This window comes from Leptosomus discolor, chromosome 10 (genome assembly GCF_034619465.1).
Source record: "Leptosomus discolor isolate bLepDis1 chromosome 10, bLepDis1.hap2, whole genome shotgun sequence".
In the NCBI taxonomy this organism is placed as follows: Eukaryota; Metazoa; Chordata; class Aves; order Leptosomiformes; family Leptosomidae; genus Leptosomus; species Leptosomus discolor.
The window spans coordinates 18,594,057-18,612,286 of record NC_141400.1 but is presented as its reverse complement, the minus strand read 5'-3'; the positions used below and the strand labels follow the sequence as shown (position 1 = coordinate 18,612,286).

Below are 18,230 nucleotides of genomic sequence, written 5' to 3'. Positions count from 1 at the left end.
CAATGATGGGGGAAAGTGCAAGAACCGGAGTGACTTCCAACAATCGCCACTGACTTTACTAACAACCACTTCTGTGCGTTTGTGCACAGAAACTGAACAAATGAACTGACTGCTCCCCCCCCAGAGCAGGTGAGTCACAGCAATTAAAGTACCAGGGAAAACAGAAAATAGGGCAAAGTCATTACTCTTGAAGGAATGGTGTCAATTAAGGCACAAAGTTCTACCTACAAAAACATTTACGGAGAACGGCAAGCGAATGGAATTTAAAGTGAACTATTCTCTACAGCAAAGGATTTTTTTTAATGGTGATCAAAGCAGAAGTTCCCAATATACTAAAAAAAGACACTTCAGATGCACTTCTTTTTAGCACGCACTTCTTCCTGTAAGAGATCAAACTGCAGAAGACTGAGCGCTCTCCAGAACCCATTTGGAACCCAACCTACAGGACAAGTCTGAATTTCTGCCGAAGAACAAAGCAGGCACTTGAGCCTTTCAGAAAAGGGATGAAGTAACGCTCGGTGAAATGCAGCACCTTCTTTGCAAGGGAGGGCATTAGGTGGTCCTCCAGCAGAAAGGCAAGAAAGCCCCAAAAACTGTGTCTAGAGTAAGCAGGACATTCGCAAAATATTTGTACTTAGAAGCAAACAGTGTAAAAATTAGAAAAAATCCTCTATGTTGTTGCAGAACCTACTCTGTGCTCAAGGAATTTAAAGTCTTTTAAACATTATGAATATCAAGTCCTCTACCAACACAACAGCCAGGTAGGTCTTTTTAAGATATGCCTGCTAAGTTTCAAGCACAAGCCTTAAAGGGGCATAAAATCTGAATTACTGTTTTGAACAAAATAACCAAATCAGGATTCAAATTCTGAAAGCAAATTTGTAGAAAGGAAATATGAACAGAAATCAACATAAAACACATACCACTTTTTCAGAAGGGAAGCTTGGGCAATACACGTAGTACCGAATTTCAAGTTATTTCCTTTAATATTTAAAAAACTGGTTTTATTCTTCATTTTTCAGAAAATGGTTTTAAGTATTAGCACCTACATTGCAAACGACTCAGACTTCAGATTTACACTTGAAAAAAAGACACGCTCAATCAAGTAAGTGATCCTGTATTATTCCATTTTGAATATTCCAGTAGAGCACCGAGAGGGAAAGAGAGCAACACATCAGTAACAAGGGAGCTGTGCTCAGCTGCGGGACGACACACGCCCAGGCACCTCCCTGGACAGAATTCTAAAGGTCAGAGTTTTCCAGCACACTCCAATCACCTCAATTTTAGTTATTGAAGGTGGAAAATTCTATGCAAGTTTGTAAAACCCACCCAGCTACATGTTAGTTTATTACACCACAGTTGACCTGAGATGCAATTAGGATTTGACATTTTTCCATACTTAGTTCACAAGTTTATTATGAAAAACACTGCAGCTCTGTCCTGCAGTAACATTGTTTTACAGAAAAAAACAGTTCTGTTCAAAGTAATTCACTATCCTCGGACAATTACAAGGGACAATATGGTAGGGCAAAGAGTGGAAAAGGGAACTGAGTGCAGACAAAAAAAAAAATCAATACAATTAAATTAAACAGTATTCCCTGAAAATAAAACAAACAAACAGTTTCAGAACAAATATGAGGCCTTGGTACTTATTTCAAAAATGTTCTTTAAGCTTCAATGATTGTTTGCTGCTACCCTTATCTACAGTCATGCTGAATAAAGCTATAGCTAAATGGAAAGTTAAATGTATTCACGAGGTGTTAATGTCTACATCTTATTATTTGCAGTCTCTCAGAGAAAGCAAAAGTAACTACAAATAGCGCTATGCCAGAAACTGGTTTCTTGACCAACAATGTTGCTTCAGCATGCAATGAACTGGTTCATTCTAAAGTGGTCACAGTTGTTGACGACAAGAGGCTTTGTATTTGAATATGGCACGTCTTTTGGTCCATGTGAAAACAAGTTTGAATGTTAAATATTTTCTGACACTTTGGAGTTACTGTTGCTCTTCCCATTTCCTTTAGGTCAACATATGGTTCATGGCAATACTGTACAGGTCTAAAATCTCTTTACAGGAAGTAGTCTGGGGTGCGACGAGTCACATGCGGCTCACCTCTGCGCGGTGCTGGATCGAACTGCAAACTGAAAAGCAGAGGTGTTAACGACACTGCAGGAGCACAGGTCACATGCAGGCATGTTTTACAGGAGCAGCGGCCTGAACACAGGTAAGTCTTGTCACGTTCTTTCAACCAATGCAAGTCTTTTAGAACAAGAATTCAACTTCATTCACTCCTGTTAGCTTGTATTTATAACCCCCATATTTTAAACTGCTCTTACGATTACTATGAAGGACTGGAGAGAAACGAATCAGCTTTAAGACTCAAACTGGTCAAACATTACTATATATATTTAGAAAGTTAAAGTCTCCAGCAATTGTCAAAGGGGGCAGTTTACACCATGCTTTTGCCTCATTTACTAGTAAAGTTGCTGCTGAGGTAGTTAATTAGAAACCTCAGTTAAAAAACCAACATCCTAACATCTGAAGTATTCAAAGATTCCCAAAGTCTCTTGCCCTAGACCGACAGGAGGGCATCACCTCAGCCCTGACAGAGTACTCCTACTCTCAAATCACATGCCTCACTAGTATTTCATTAAACTTCACAAAACAGAGGAGTCTCACTTCAATCTGACAAGATGTCAACAACTGTTCCACATATTTGACACCAAGACTTTAGATGCGACTACTCCAACAATTCCACATTCACTTCACCTCCCAAAGGTGTACAGGGAAAAAAAAACAGACCTTAACACAATAATTAAGTGGTATCTTGCTACAGCAACTATCTTAAAATCATGGGCAATGCAATTCTCATTCTTAAACATACTTACAAGGAGTATTTTAGAGTATCATCAAGTTCCATAATTGCAGCCTGGTTGCCACAACGGTAACAATAGTTTGGAGCACTGAAAATTGTTACTACGTTCCGATCATGGCACCAGTTGTACCCCTGGAAAGGGAAAAAATAAAACAAAGAATATGACAGCCAAGTTCATTTGTTGTACCCCACATAACCACCTGACTGAATTTTTACCATGCAAACCCCTAAGTGGCATTTGTAGTGTCATTTTAAGTAAGACTAAGGCTCCATCTTTGTCTTCTTGAGAGAAGGGCAAAAAGGAATTTCAGCCTTTATATGTTGCTTCTTACTAGTAAGGATGAGCTAAACATTAAAAAAAACCCAGCAGGAATTCTCCATTGCATTAGCGTTAAAAAATTATAACAGCAATTCTGAAATACACAATCTGTTCTGAATCTTCAGCTGTGATCACCAAAACCAGAATCCAGACATACTTAAAACCCTTAACTGTCAGGGACAACTAGAGACTAAGAATAAAACCACATATCCAAGGCAAAAAAGGAAAAATGCATCTTTTTAAGACACACATATTTGTGTGTAGTTCCTTATCAAGAGACTCAGCATTTATCTTTAAGAACCTTTTTACTGACACAGAAATGCAACACCACCTCTACTACCGAGGTCTGTTTTGGGACATTACTGTAAATTTTCAGAAAAAAGGTCAAAATAAAGGTCACTCCACTGTCAGATTGAGAAACTCCTTTAGCAGCAGATGAATACCATCAAAGGAGAGTTTCTGGAAGACTCTCAGCTGGATCATCAGTTGTCACAGCAGCACATGCTATTAACGGACCAATATGCAAGCAGAAGTTTAACCACAGCGGCTATCCCGTCCTTACCTCCATTACCAACTGATGGGCTCTTGAAACCAACGTAAGGCCATTAGCATGGTTAAAGGTTTCTGAAATATCCTGTCCAAATGTGTAACCTGCACCTCGAGGAGAAATGCCCCAGCCACCACGGTCATCTGGATCTGACCATAGCAAGTCACACATTGGTCCCTGTAAGTGATGCAGAAGATGTTTCAGGACCAGAGTGCAAAAAAACAAACCCAAACAAAACCACAGAACACCCAGACACGCACCACCCACACACAACTCACTGTGGCATCTCTTAAGACTTAAAAAAAAGAACAGCTATCAACTACAACAGCTAGTGCAGTTAACACTTGAAATACTACCAAGAAGTTAACCTGAATGAAGAACTTTCATACAAGTAGTTCTCATCTGAGACCATGAAGTCATACCTGTCCAGATTCTAGGCACACTAAGTGTGTTTGTTTCTTTAGGCAACAACATGCCCCTCATTTTTCCTTCAAAAAACTAGAACAGGAAGACAGACACTTTCATATTGCTAAGTTGTTTTGAATTTCATTTTCGGTCTGTGGGCTCAAACACCCAATATATGCTGAATCACGAACCCCACGCGTTTAGAATGTTGGTTGTCAATACCTCATGGGGAACTTCCTGCAAGCGATCAAGTGCTCTGATGTGATCCAGTGTATCTATCGATGGAGAGAGGCCGCCATGTAGACAGAAAATCTGTAAGAGTCAGATGGATGAAGTTTATCCCATTCATTTACATTAATTGTATCAGTGCAATTATAATTGTCTAGTATAAATGCAAGTGTTATCATACATATACGTTCAGCCTATCTGCAAGAGATTCCTTTAAAGCTGAGAGTGATAGAATCCAGCGTTAACAGCTCCCTTCACAACTATTTAATTTAATTAATTTAATTAAAAATTTAACTTTGACAAATACCTACATACCTGGCCATCCACCAAGGCAGTTAGAGGCAGGTAATCAAAAAGGTCTGTAAAGTATTTCCAAACATTTGCATTTCCGTATTTTCTTAAACATTCGTCATAGAAACCATATACTTGTGTGATTTGCCTGCTTTCATGGTTCCCTCGAAGAATTGTGATACGTTCACGGTAACGGACCTAAACATAACAGTTTATTTTAGAGGCATCAAAATAGGTACATCTTCCCAAAACCCAGAGTTTGCACCCTTCACGTGTCAATAAAGCAATACAAACCAAACTCTTCTTATGACAAAGATTCAATTATACCCTTTGAGAAGGGATAATGCATTCAAACCTGCAGCTGCCAAATACTTTTGAGATTAATTACAGTTTGTCTCTCCTGGACTTCACTACACCTGTGCATTAAGCTGATCTCTCCAAGCAAGTTCTTAAAGATTGCTACTCAGGCAAGTAAAAAATAAACAGCACTCATTTTAGAAAAGTTCAGGCTTGCACCTGAATGTTAATTTTTTTTTTTTTCAGAAGTATCTTCAAAAACTAGGACAGCCAACATTTCATTTTTGTGCCTAATACCAGTGCAGTGCAAATCCTAATAGGTATTAAGTGTAGCAAGGATAGTAACTATATGTATTCTATACAGAATCATACAGCCAAGAAGAAAAGTTACCTTAAGAGCTACAAGCAATGTGACTGTTTCCACTGAATAATAGCCTCTGTCAACATAGTCCCCCATAAACAAATAGTTTGTGTCTGGTGATTTGCCTCCAATTCTGAAAAGTTCCATGAGGTCGTGAAATTGTCCGTGGACATCTCCACAGACTGTGACTGGACATCGCACTTCTTGTACATTAGATTCTTTTGTCAAAATTTCTTTAGCCTGTAAAACAAAACACACATCGATTGTGAATGTGTCTGTGAACAGCCATTCTATTCAAAGCATGCTCTACCACTTCCAGCTCTCTACTACCTGCTCTCTTTATGAGCTCTTGTCCCTTCCTTGTCTGAAGGGCCTGAGGTAAGAAAAATTAAATCACAAAATCATGTCAGTGCCTTATCTCCAACCCTCCAAAAGCGTGAACTCAGACACAGCCAACCTCGGGGAGGGGAGCACAGCCGTTATCAGCCAGGAACAGCTCCCAGGGAGTTCTACACTCCTGATGTCTTGCTTCAGGAGACTGTTTGCCACCCATCTACACCCACATCTCTGAAGGCAAAGGCAGAGAGTCCTACGTGAAGCAGAAGCGAGAGGGTGACTAACACCCAGTGGTAGCAGCGACCGTGGAGCAGGCACGTTACCCGCACGAGCTTTCTGAACAAGTTGTGTGTGTAAGTACACCCAGGTAACACCGAGCTGTGAGTCCTTATAAACTAAAGTAGGGAAACATCTTTGTCATCAGCATTTCTTTCCACAAAATCGTGCACATAAAAGTTGCAGACAAAGGCAGTTTGTATGAAGAAGCACAAGCTAAATATAGCATCAGAAAGGTAATTTTGAAATAACCAAGAATTGCTTAATTGTACCATCACCCTGCCAGTTGTTACAGTTTGTTCTCAGAGCAGTCACCAACCACATGCCACAATAATCTTTGAAAGAGAGTTTTAGAAATATAAATAGTAACAAGTTTACAAGTTACCATCCACAAAGATGCCTTTCAACCACCAGTACTCCTATTCACAAAGATCCCTTTTTTACCTCATTACCAGAATGACAAGAGAATATATACAAACTGTAGTCTATTTTATAACCCAAGATGCCTAACAAGACTTGCAGGAACAGCACCAGATACCACCTATGCACAGGCCACACTGAATCCAAAATATTCTGTAACATCCACCAGTACAGGAAACAGATGGAAGAGCAATACCACATTCATTTTAGGGTCACTTTTCTTAATCTTCTCAAACCTAATCCAACAACTAAAGCAGCATACTCATTTTTGGGGGGTTTCTGCTAAGCAAAGAAGTATTTTGAGACACTAGAAAAATTCACCATAATCTGAAGAGCATTAGATTTTAAAAGGTGATGAAAGAAACATTTGAAGCTAAAATCTAAACAGTATATTAAATACTGGGTACTGACACGAGCCAAGCTATTAAGAAAGATGCTGCTGTGTCCCAAGTTTCCAGCCTATCCATGAAGCCATTAGTGGGACAGTGACTGACACTCCGCCCCCAAAAGTGGTCTCCCTGCTCCTGCACCTTGCCCAGGCTAACCACCTCGGTCACCACTTCAAACAAGGAAAGTGCCAGCAACACATAGTTTAATGATGGAGATTCACGAAGTTCAGCATCTCATTCAACACTGGAAAGAAATGCAAAAATGCAACCAGGGTTAAGCACCCTGTAAAACACAGAGCTTTAGATATTACAGTGTGAGCAACAGAGTTAAATCACTCTCCAGAAATATTTACATCAAAAGTCAATCTCATATGACAGTTTCCACTCATGCCGTGCCTAGTACTAAAGATAGGTCATTGCTGGCTTGTGGTAGATGCTAAAACTGTAGATTTATTTTAAGATATGACTGACTTAAGTTCATTTTAATGCCGTGACACTCACCGGATGTTTTGAAGGTGTTTTAACAGCCTTAGCCTATTCTAATACACTGTTGCATTCCGAAGCATTAGCTGCCTTAATTCTCCTTTTGACAGACAACGTTACAGATGCTTATAGCGCCTCAATATAAAACCCTACTCTTTAATTAGAAAGCTTTCTACCGCTGTATTTTCTTAACCCACTGGAAGCATTGCACAAAGAACACAGCATTCATTTTTCATCAAAGGTATGCAATGTTTATGCTGACCGAGATTAAAATGGCATAGTTCTCAGCAGCAGAGTTGTTGCTTCTTCGGTTTTTGAAATATTAAATCACTCAGATATGCCTATGACCAAACGTAGGTAAGTCAGACAGCTACTCTGATAGAAAAAGACTGTTCCAGGTCAACCTGCAAAACAGCAATCCCTATTTAAATCCTGCAGCGGAGGAATGCTGGTGCAAGGATTTCAGTATCTCCATGTTCTGAAGCAAGTTTCATGAAATACCGTGTTATGAACCGCTTAATCCACTCACACTCTTATGTCCCACAGCATTAACAGTGGCATCTACCAATGTGCTTAAGCAGTGTACTTGTTCTACAAAAGAGCTTCAGCGGGGTGAAAGCAGGAAAAAAATAACACCCTGAAAACAAGCCACCGCCAAGTGGTCCATCAACCATACCCCAGATTTCCACATGAAACCAATTCCTATAAAAGGGTAAAGCAAAAAATATACTGCAACATAACAAAACCACAAGTTGGTAAGACAACAGTATGTGCAACATTACAACTCCACAATCCAAGTTTCACAAAGGTAATCTATCACCAGTAGCACTGAAGTGCCTGTGACCCTGACTTTGTACTGGACCACACACCACCCTGTGCCACCTCCTCCAGTTCCGCTCCCTCTTTATTGATCCTCTCCCCAAGATCCACAATGATGCCACTTACTCAGCTACATCACACAACTCCACGTCCATCCCTGTCCATCCTCCCCCCAACGAACTGGGTTTCCCACCAGCAGCTCTCCTCCACATTCCCCCAGAGAGGAAGCAACAGAACATTTTTCAGCCACCTTCAGCACAACAGAGTATTCCTTCATCAAACCATCTGCTGAAGGAGAACTAGGGAAGAGACACACATCTGATCCCCTGTACTTCAAAACCCCAGTGACCTATTGCCACAAAGGGCAACAGTGCAACGCTTTGCAGTATTTTGACATCAACATTTTGAAACATGCAGGTTTCACTGCTTATCACCAGGATAAACGATTATCCAATTCTGAAACAGATTTTTCTTGAACATTTATTAGTGCCTTTATTTCTCAATCTTTTTTCAGTACTCAACAGTTCTTAATATTAAGACAGTCTTGAACTTCTGCCTGTCTTCAATCCTCCTAAGTACCCCACTCCACAGAAAGTTTAACTTACAGTGGTATTCCACGATTTGAAAGAGATTAATTAAGCAAAAACTCAGCAACAACAGCCTACTACATCACAGTTGTACGACCCAGTCTTCAAATCAGCTTCACTAGTTTTTCAGCACTACACACTCTCAGATTTCAAAATCAAATGCAAACAGATACAGTTTAAGACCGAGAAGAAGCCATTACTTCAAACTGATAAATGCTAATTTTACACCAATAAAGTCTAATGCAGAAAAAACATGTAGCTAGAAGACACAGTTGCACAAGAAGGGCATAAGAAGAGCTAAGTAAAATGCTGTCATGAACAAGTGCTGAGGTGGAAAGTCACGTATTTCACTGAGACCAATCTCAAAGTTCGAACAATAAGCACATATCAAATACACTTCAGCTTAGTCATAGTGACTGGAATTCATTCCTACTTGGTATCTGAAACATTGGCTTACTCAACAGTTTTTCTGTTAAGAGGCAACTTGTACAATCCCAAAACACCCAAAAGACAAGAAGAATAAAACCAATACTGGTTTAAACACACAAGAAACCAACAAATTTTCACGTTATTGTAAACCAAGTAGCACTGCATAAAAAAAATACAAGCCAGTATTTGAGAATTAAAACATTCCTGGACTGCTGCACAGCTTCTAGATGGACAGATGAACAGTAAAGCACTGTTTTGTTGCCTTTGTTTACAAAGCACATCTTTGCAAAACACTGTTCTTAAAACACAAAGATTAGCTTCACTGCTTTAAAGCAATGCAGGATCCAAGTGTAAACTCTGCATTTTATAATGAACAGTCAGGGATAAGCATCAAAAAACCTGTACGACCATTAAAATTACTACCATATGGTTTTCATATCTCCACAATTTTATTTAACAAGATGCAGGGGTTGTATGTATGCAGAGGTATCTATCACCTATTTCCCCTCTTCCCTGAAAATATTTTTATCCTATATGCCACAGATGAAGGCTCAGAGTCAAGAGCCATATAGGCTATAATCCATCCATTCTCTTTCTCAACTCACTCTCTGCTGAGGACAAGCAAGTTTCCCTCATGCTCAGGGTACGCCATCAGCATTGCCTCACAGAATTAATTTCAAGTGGTCCATTTCTGAAAAACCCTCGGAATTAATCCGTACCCAAATTCCTTTAGGTTTCCAAAACATACCAGCTATCTCTCAATCCCTCCTACCCATTCTTAGATCCGTACATTCCAGCAGGAGCTCTGACAGCTCAAACCAAATATCTACCCTGAAAAACTCTGGGGTACATCAGGGGAATTAAAAAAGGCAGTAAACATTACTGTGGCTTTGTAGAATTGTAGAACAATGCTTGGAACGGCTGCATGGCAGTGAACTGGTGCTATAAAGCACTTACCAAAAGATTACCACCAACTCAGTGAAGGAACTACAACCATTATTTTAATTAGACAACGCAGCTCCAAAGTCAGGGTTGCAGATGGTCATGTGCCATTCTTGGCAGACCAGAATTCACACCTGCAACCCACCATGCTGTCTGGGTGTGTTGAGAAGTATCCACTGTAACACAGAAAAAAAAAAGTATTTGTAGTTACCATAAAGATATTTCGATGAGATCGAAGACTTCAACCACACCCATAATTTCCTGTCCTCACGATGCACAGGATGTGACTAAAGGCCCAATGATCGGCTAATGGGGATGAATACTGATTGTAGCTGGCCAAACACCAGCGCCTGGAAGAGATTCCAGTTCCAAGCAAAGTCATCCATTACAGTCAGCAAGTCTTCTGCAGACTGGATGCATTTGTTTCCTTCAATTTAAGGATTTCCCCCCACCCCTTACTTGCAGAGGAAAGATAACATGTTCAGACAAAGGTGGGCTCGTCATTTTTAGAGCAAAAGGCATTTTCACTCACTGTCTGACACTTTGAACAAAACTAGAGAAACGAGGCCTCCAATATCACCCTTCTGCGAAGACGGTACAATAGCAGTCAGATTGCATGACAACAGGGAAACTGATTTCTGCTGAACTTTGGAATCCACTAAGGAGTTCAGTGTGAATGTCTAAGTAGGAACAAAATTAAAATACAAAGCTCCCCACTGACACTTAATTATTTAGTATTCCAAATAAGTAAAACCAGGAGTTCCATCCACACAGAAGCAGCACAGCAGCAAAATACTCTTTTCCCAGGACTGAAATAGAAGATAAGCAACCTGCTCCCTCTCTGGTTTTGTGACTAGCTCCTACACCTCCGCTTCTAACCTTTCACTACCAGTGATACTGAAGGCTGAGAACTCAAAGCAAAACAAGGCATGCCTCGTCGAAGAGTCACAGCGCAGCTCCTGAGAACACGTGTCACGATGTGGTCATTGCATTTGTAGCCCTTAATTTTCTTGGGACAGGACAAACAGAACTAACAAATTAACTCCTAAGTTTCATTTGAATTTAAAGTGCACAACATGGAAGTTTAGTAGCTCATGTATGAATGACTATTTGCCAGTGAACAAGAACAGGCAATTAACTAACCAAAAAAAGCATAAACTCCAGTCAGCTTTGTATTTCAAAACACACAGTACAGTACCCTTCCTCACTGCTCCAAAACCTGGCCACAACTGCTCCCTTTCTCTTTCAGCAATTCCTACTTGGTTAGAAGAGAGACCAGTTAAGCACAAGATGTTAGCCAAACAAAAGATCAACCCTAATGCCAGTACTGCATTAAGATTAAATGAGACACCACCTTCCTTTTTCTCCTGTAACTTCCAGAAGGTCTACAAGAAAGCATGGGGGCAGTGAACTTCTGCCAAATAACCCTCTACTCCTTTGTATTACAGCGTAACGACCAACACCACTGGCAGCCTTGGTAGTCCCCTCAATGCTTCAATTTGGAAAAGCCATTAGCAGTCTTACACACTCAGTAGTCTTTCCCTCAGAGGTAGACTTGGGAGGCAAGGCGACTTGCTATTTAAGTATCAGTACTTGACAAGACCAGATGGAAAATGAGGATAGGAAGGGGCTGCTCTGAAAGAATTACATGTCACTATTTTGCTTCATACAAAAGAACTTAGTGACTTTAACTCTGAATGAAAAAGAAAACAAAGTCTAGAAAAATCTTTAAAAATACAGGAGGTCAAATAGCTCAGGAAATCCAGACATCTTCCTCTACGTGGGGGTTCCAAGAAACACAGCCACAGCAGTAATGCATGAAGCTGACCACTTACACAGAGATGGTCTTCAGTCCCGTCTCTAGAACAAGCTTTATTCATTTTGTATCACTCAAGTCATTAAAAAAAGAAAACAGAAGTAGGCTAACGCTATTCCCAAACTAGTTGTGCCCGATATCCATTCGCAAGTCCAGCGTCACGTAATAAACTCAAAAGGTTTTCAACTCTTTTGCTCAAACTCCAAGCACAGGTAGGCACGGTCATGTTAAAGGTACAGTCAGGATACCAGCTGGAGGATGGGTAGGCATGAGTGTTAAAACTCAAGAAACATACTTCAAAACCAACTAGCAAGCACGTAACACCTATATTGGAAGGCATTTCCAGTATCCCCAGCAGAAATACTAGAGACCTGACTACTCAGCCATTTAGCTCCAGTATTTATTCTTCTGCTAGGAAGAAACTAGTTTTCCAGCTTCACATACTGCCTAAGGAAAAGGAACCGAGGGAAACAACTGTGTTCCTGAACACACGTGTAGTGTGCAAGGGTCCCTGAGCGACGATGGAAATTCCGTCACTGCTCCCTGGACTCCCCTCACACGGCTGTTTGTACAAGGCCGCCCCAACGCCTGCCAGACAGGTTGGGTTATTCTGCTGTCCCAGGCAGCCCGGATGACTAACAGAGAACGGCCAGGGAGCACCCAAAGCAGCTCTGTCATCAGAGCTGAGGAGGCAACTGCCTTGCCATAGGTAGGTTTGGAAGAGGACATCAATCTACAGCCTCATCCATGTCCTGGGCCTTAAATTGGTAGAACGCGAGTAGGAGCTTGCTCTGACTTACAAATGATTACTTCTGCCCAAAATAACTTCTAAAACAACACAAAAATATCTTTCACTCCTTTTTGATCACAACTAATGTGGTAGTTAAAAGAACTCCACAACTAACTGCCAGCACAACTCAATTTTACAGAATTTCCTAGAACTGAAAAAAATTAGAAAGCTGCTGATGGTACAAGACGTGGCATATACGAGACTAAATTCTCAAACGCACATCAAATTGTAAGTATAATCAGGACTAGGTGAGAAAGCTAGCAAGGATGACACTTCAAATGCCTTTTGTGCAGAGAGACAATTTCTGTTTTATATTACCAACCATCATAAAAAAACCCAACACAGAACACTGGGAGTGAAAAGATTTTTTTGTGGAAGTGTTCCAGAATAATCTAAAACACAGTTATTAAAACGTCACAAAAGCCTTTTCACAATACACCTGTAACTCTTCAGAGATGGAAGGTGTAACTATACATACCCATTAACGGCTTGATCCCCGGGTACGTTCAACAAAGCAGCAGCGGAAGGAGCCCTAACCCACCTTCTGGTCTCCCACAGCCCCAGAGCCACTGAAGAGGGCCCTCCCGCCACGGGCAGTAGTCCAAGGGTTCCCTTGTAAATCCAGAAGCCAATGCAGCAGCAAGGAGGAATGAAACGCTGCCCACGTTCTTCTCCTGCCAGGGGCAGACATGGAGGGACACAGAACTTATCCAACACACAGCCCACTGCATGGAAGTCTTACTAGCAGGGAATTCTGAACAGGCAGGTTTTTCAGTTGATTGACAGCAAGTTGGGACAGGAATGTTCATTTTTACAATCATCCTTGACTGAAGAATAGTTATTTGTGATGTTCCATGTAATGATATGGGAATGCAGAAGGTAGCTAATGGAAAAGCCCTTGCAAACGCAGCTGGGGACAATTTAAAACACTCACTTCTGGCCAAAAATAACCAGCTAAGAAAGGTAACTCCCCAGCAGCAGAGGAGGCAGAACGGAACACGTGCATGTCTCTGTCTGAAAAAGAAGTGGGGCAGACATCTCAAGGCAGTAACTGCTTAAAGCACAGGAGTGAGATCCACAGTCCTATGCATTAGAGAAACTGAACTTTGATCACGGGGGGCAGGTTTGACCCAAAAGAAAGCTTCATCAGTAACACACTGCCCTCCCAGAACTACGGCACTTAACAGAAGCGAGACAAGTTCAAGCAGCTCACAGAGCTGCAGTGGGGACATGCATCTTGGTTAGTTCTCATCTGCAATCAGTCTCGGCTAATCTAACTTGGAAGATGTCGTGTTAAACAAGGGAGTTTTGCAACAGGAAAAAAATTAGAAAAATACACCATTAACGAGGTCATACCAGAGAATCAGTACGGCCCAGCAACATACTATGAATGACAAATCAAAAAGCAAATATAACGAAGATCATCGTTACAGATCAAAAGCTGCAGGAGACAGGGCTTGAATCAAGGTTTCTTGAATGCCTTTACCAGCAACAGTCCTTCACAGAGTTTAAAAAATCTTGGATAGCAGCACTAACCAGATGTATTTTACTAGTAATTCAAGTACACAGGAAGAGAACCCTGAACACTCTAAACGGCATACATGGCCAAATTGTCATCTTTTTCTAAAAACTGGATGCCATCTCCAAACCCACTTAATTACAGACTAGTATTTCCAGGGAAGACACTCCGATATCCCTGCCTCCACCTGCACTAGATTCCACTGGTTATTTCAGAAGGTGACTATCCACAAATTCAAATCACTCCTTTGTGCATTTTTAGACTATTTTCCCACCTTCTACTCCCCTATCAACTGTAATAAAGGGCATTTATACACCACAGCGAGGAGACCAGACCACTTCCCTCTACCCTCACAAAGTATGGAAAAGAACAATGCTTCAAAACAGCATCCTTTCATTGAAAATGGCCAGAGGAAAAATCCTCACCTGGCAATAAAGGACTTCCTTTCTCCTCTGTTAACAGACAACAGTCAACAAACAACTCAGCATTAACAGGACAAACACTGCTGATGTGTAACAGCAACTATACAGTGTACATTTGGACCGCTCCTTCAAAACCTGGCAAATCCTTAAGCAAAGCACGCACAATTGGTCACACAACTGATGTAAAATACATAGCACATTAAGACTAGAACAACTTAACCGCCACTCAGAGGTTCATCTTTTTTCCAATCACGCGTGAAAGTATTATGTATTATCCATGGTTACAAATTATTCCGAGACTTAGAAGACATTTCTGCCCAGTACAACCACTACCACCCTCCAGGTAACCACAATGCAAGATGCACTAAGAAAGTAACTGAGATGCACGAATGGCCACACTTAATTATGCTCATAAATAGCTGTTAGGTTCTTTAGATATCAATACTGAAATACAAGGGAGCCCTTAGGCTTCTTCTTATTAGACAGGCACCAAGCTGCATGCATGAAATCCCAGCAGATCAAGAAATACCAGTCAGGAAGATCATCCAATCAAATAGTGTTACGGGGGAAAAGCCCTTGCAAAGATCTTTTTATTTATTTGTTTATTTTAACTAGCCCTAGCAACGATTCAGAGTGGTGAAGAATGACAGTTTATACCTAGCAGGGTCTTTATTTGTCCTTTGGAACAGTAGCTATATTTGACACTGCCCTTAACAATTTAAGCTCTTCATGGAAAAAACATAACCTTTGGGTGCGATTACATCCATGAAACTACTTAAGACAATCAAAACAAAGCACAACTCAGCAAAGCTTCTGAGATTCAGTGCTGGGAGCATGGAAACACTTTAAAGCAAATGCTGTACCTCAGCAGGAGGGCACAGAATTCAACTAACAACCTGCTTTCACGAACACGGCTTCCCACTCAAGGGGGCAGAGACAACTTGATGGAAAACTCGGACTTCGAGGGCCTACTTCCAATTCCTCGCACCAGCAACCATGTAGAAACTCACCAACGCTTAGCAGGAAGTCCCAGTAAATCCACCTGCAGTTATCAGCAACAAACCGTCTCTCCTTCACAGGAGCAGCCACGTGCCTGTACCCTGCGAAGTGCTGACCGCAAACCTGTCAGAGTGAATTTCAGCTCAAGCACAGGGTCATGCTACCCACAGGATGATGCTACCCAGAGAAATCCCACCTTTGGTCTGGAGCCGGCTCGTATCCACCCAGCTTGAGGCACCGTGAGGTTGCTGCTCAGTGATATTTTTCAGGTAGACTTCTCTCACCTCAAAACACAGCAGTTAAGACCCACAACTTTCTGTGACCTTTCCTTTTATCTACCATTATTTTGGTGACGAGCATTACACATTAATCCAGAAATACAACTCATTTCCATTCTTCACTGGGAAAAAATGAAAATGTCGTCTTGCGCCACAATGATGACTGTGACTACAGTACCTTCTGTAAGGAATTTCTAATGGTATGCCTGCTCCTCAGCTATCAAAAACCCCCAGTAAATTGCAAGCTTTTTGTATATTCCTCCTGCAAGTTACCACACCACCTTACAAACCACACCCACTCATGTGGCATTCAGGACCCTGCACCAGCATTGGCTTATAAATGATGGCAAGCGGCACGCTCACCTCTCCAAAAAAGCAATACAAGGAAGAAGCTGGACCACTGTCATTAGAGATGCACATGAAAAATAGTCAGGCAATGACATAGCCACTGGCTTGCAACATCATTTAAAATACACAAACTGTATCAAATGGTAACAATTTTAAGGTGCTGGAATAATACTGAACTAAAATTTGTACTCAAGCAAGAACCAGTCTGGTCAAAACCACTGCAAGTTCTTTAGTAAGTCTGTAGACAGTCCTCTGGAAACAAACTGCTTCCAAAACACCACGTTGTAGTATTTGAAGGCATGATGCCAAATTTAAAGTATTCTAATTACTTCTCATGGCAGGTACACAGGCTTCTTTAGAAGCTAGTACATCAGTAACTTCCCATATTCCTTAATTTCCAGTTCCCAAACAGTCCACAAATATTACTTCCTTCAGCCTAAAAATGTAGGAATACGTAAAACCTTGAGTAATCAAAACAACCTGCTCAGCTATTAAGTTACATGTAGAATTAGAATCCGATTGGAAAACGTAGCTGGATGCTACTAGGACAAATTTTTCCTTGAATTTCCAAAAGGCAATCTATCCTGGGCTGATTTTAAGACCTTCCTAAACCATAAGTGTCTCAATCATCACAGTGCTCTTAACATCGAAGTCTCAACATCTTCAATCCATCAGCATGAAAATAAATAGGGGATCTCAACTGGCTATTCTATGAGCTTCATGAAACCCAGAAACTTATTCAGAGGAACCAAAGTCCCAAAGCTAACGTGCCCTTCAACTAGTTATAAACGCATCTGCACTTATTTAGATCATGGGGAAAAAAAAAAAAAAAAATCAAAGCAGCAGTTCTCTGCCCCCTGTAGTTCTCAACTGGTTATCCTAAGTTTTTATTTTCCTTGTAATAACTTACATACTTAGAGCTCCTCTGAAATTTTAACCGATTCACTCGCGACCCTCCGCACCCGACGGCCGGCCAGACCGGCAGCCGCGGCCCAGCGGCGGGCACGGCTCCCTCCCGCCCAGCCGACGCCGTCCGGGGCCGGCCGCGCCGCCCGGGTCCCGAGGAAGGGAAAGGGCAGCGGAGAAGGGCCGGGGCAGCGCCGCCCGGCCGCCCACGGCCCCGGGATGGCGGCCCCGCTCGGGGGTCTCTCCTGAGAATCCCGGCAGCGGCGCCATTTTAGGAGGCGATGAAAAAGCGGGAGGCGGAGCCAGGCTCCCAGCGCAGCAAGAGGGGGCGCGGATCCGCCCGCGGAGGGGCCGCAGCTCGCCCGACTCCCGCTCCCCCCCGCCGGCGGGTCGGCCGCCAGCCAGCCCCGCGGAGCCGCCCGAGAGGCCCCGGCCCGCCGACCCGCTCCCCTCCCACCGCCTCTTCCCGCGTCCCTCCCGCGGACCCCCTCACCTACCCGGCCGAAAGGCGCCATCCCCGCCCGGCAGCACCCCTCCCCAGCTCCACGGCCGCTCGCCTTCCCGCCGAGCGCCCACCCCGACCCCGCGGGCTCCCGCACCGGGCGCCGCCTCCCCGCGGCGAGCCGGCCGCTACCCCCACCGCCTCCCCGCAACCCCCTCACCCGCCGGCGGGGGAGCGGCCCCGCCGCCCGCCCGCCCGCTCGCTGCCCCTCACCTTCTCGCAGAGGCTCTTCACCTGCCCCTCGGAGAGCTGCTTGCATTCGTTGAGCTGCTCCACCCACTGGTCGAGCTCCTTGGTGAAGACCTTCTCCTCCATCCCGCTCTCCCCCTCCTCCCGCACCACCCCGGAGGTCCCTGCGATCCGCGCTCCCAGCGGCGGCCGCGACGCGGCAGGACAGGCGGCGGATACCGAAGGGGCCCGGAGCGCGGCGAGTCGGGCGGCCGGCGCGGCGCTCTCGGCTGCTGCAGCTCTGCCGCCCGCTCCCTCGCACCAGACCGTGTAATGGCCGCCGCTCCTGACGTCACCAAGCTCGGCTTCCACTACGGGGAGGGGGAGGGAAATGCCATGGGAGGCAACGGCGCATGTGCAGTCGCTGGGCAGGACCGCGCGTGCGCGCTGGCCTGGATCGGGGAGGACCAGCCCAAC

General features: G+C 43.1%; 1 protein-coding gene across 1 annotated transcript; it reads right to left on the bottom strand.

Annotated features, from left to right (window-relative positions):
• Positions 1 to 1,101: 1,101 nt before the first annotated feature.
• On the bottom strand, positions 1,102 to 17,961 carry PPP2CA (protein phosphatase 2 catalytic subunit alpha). The gene is made up of 7 exons (XM_086471184.1): positions 17,799 to 17,961; positions 5,355 to 5,564; positions 4,691 to 4,864; positions 4,370 to 4,459; positions 3,758 to 3,919; positions 2,890 to 3,008; positions 1,102 to 2,142 (listed from the first exon to the last, which is right to left on the bottom strand). The coding sequence occupies exons 1-7, from the start codon at positions 17,898 to 17,900 to the stop codon at positions 2,070 to 2,072; spliced, it is 930 nt and encodes a 309-aa protein (XP_086327310.1). The 5' UTR covers positions 17,901 to 17,961; the 3' UTR covers positions 1,102 to 2,069.
• Positions 17,962 to 18,230: the final 269 nt, after the last annotated feature.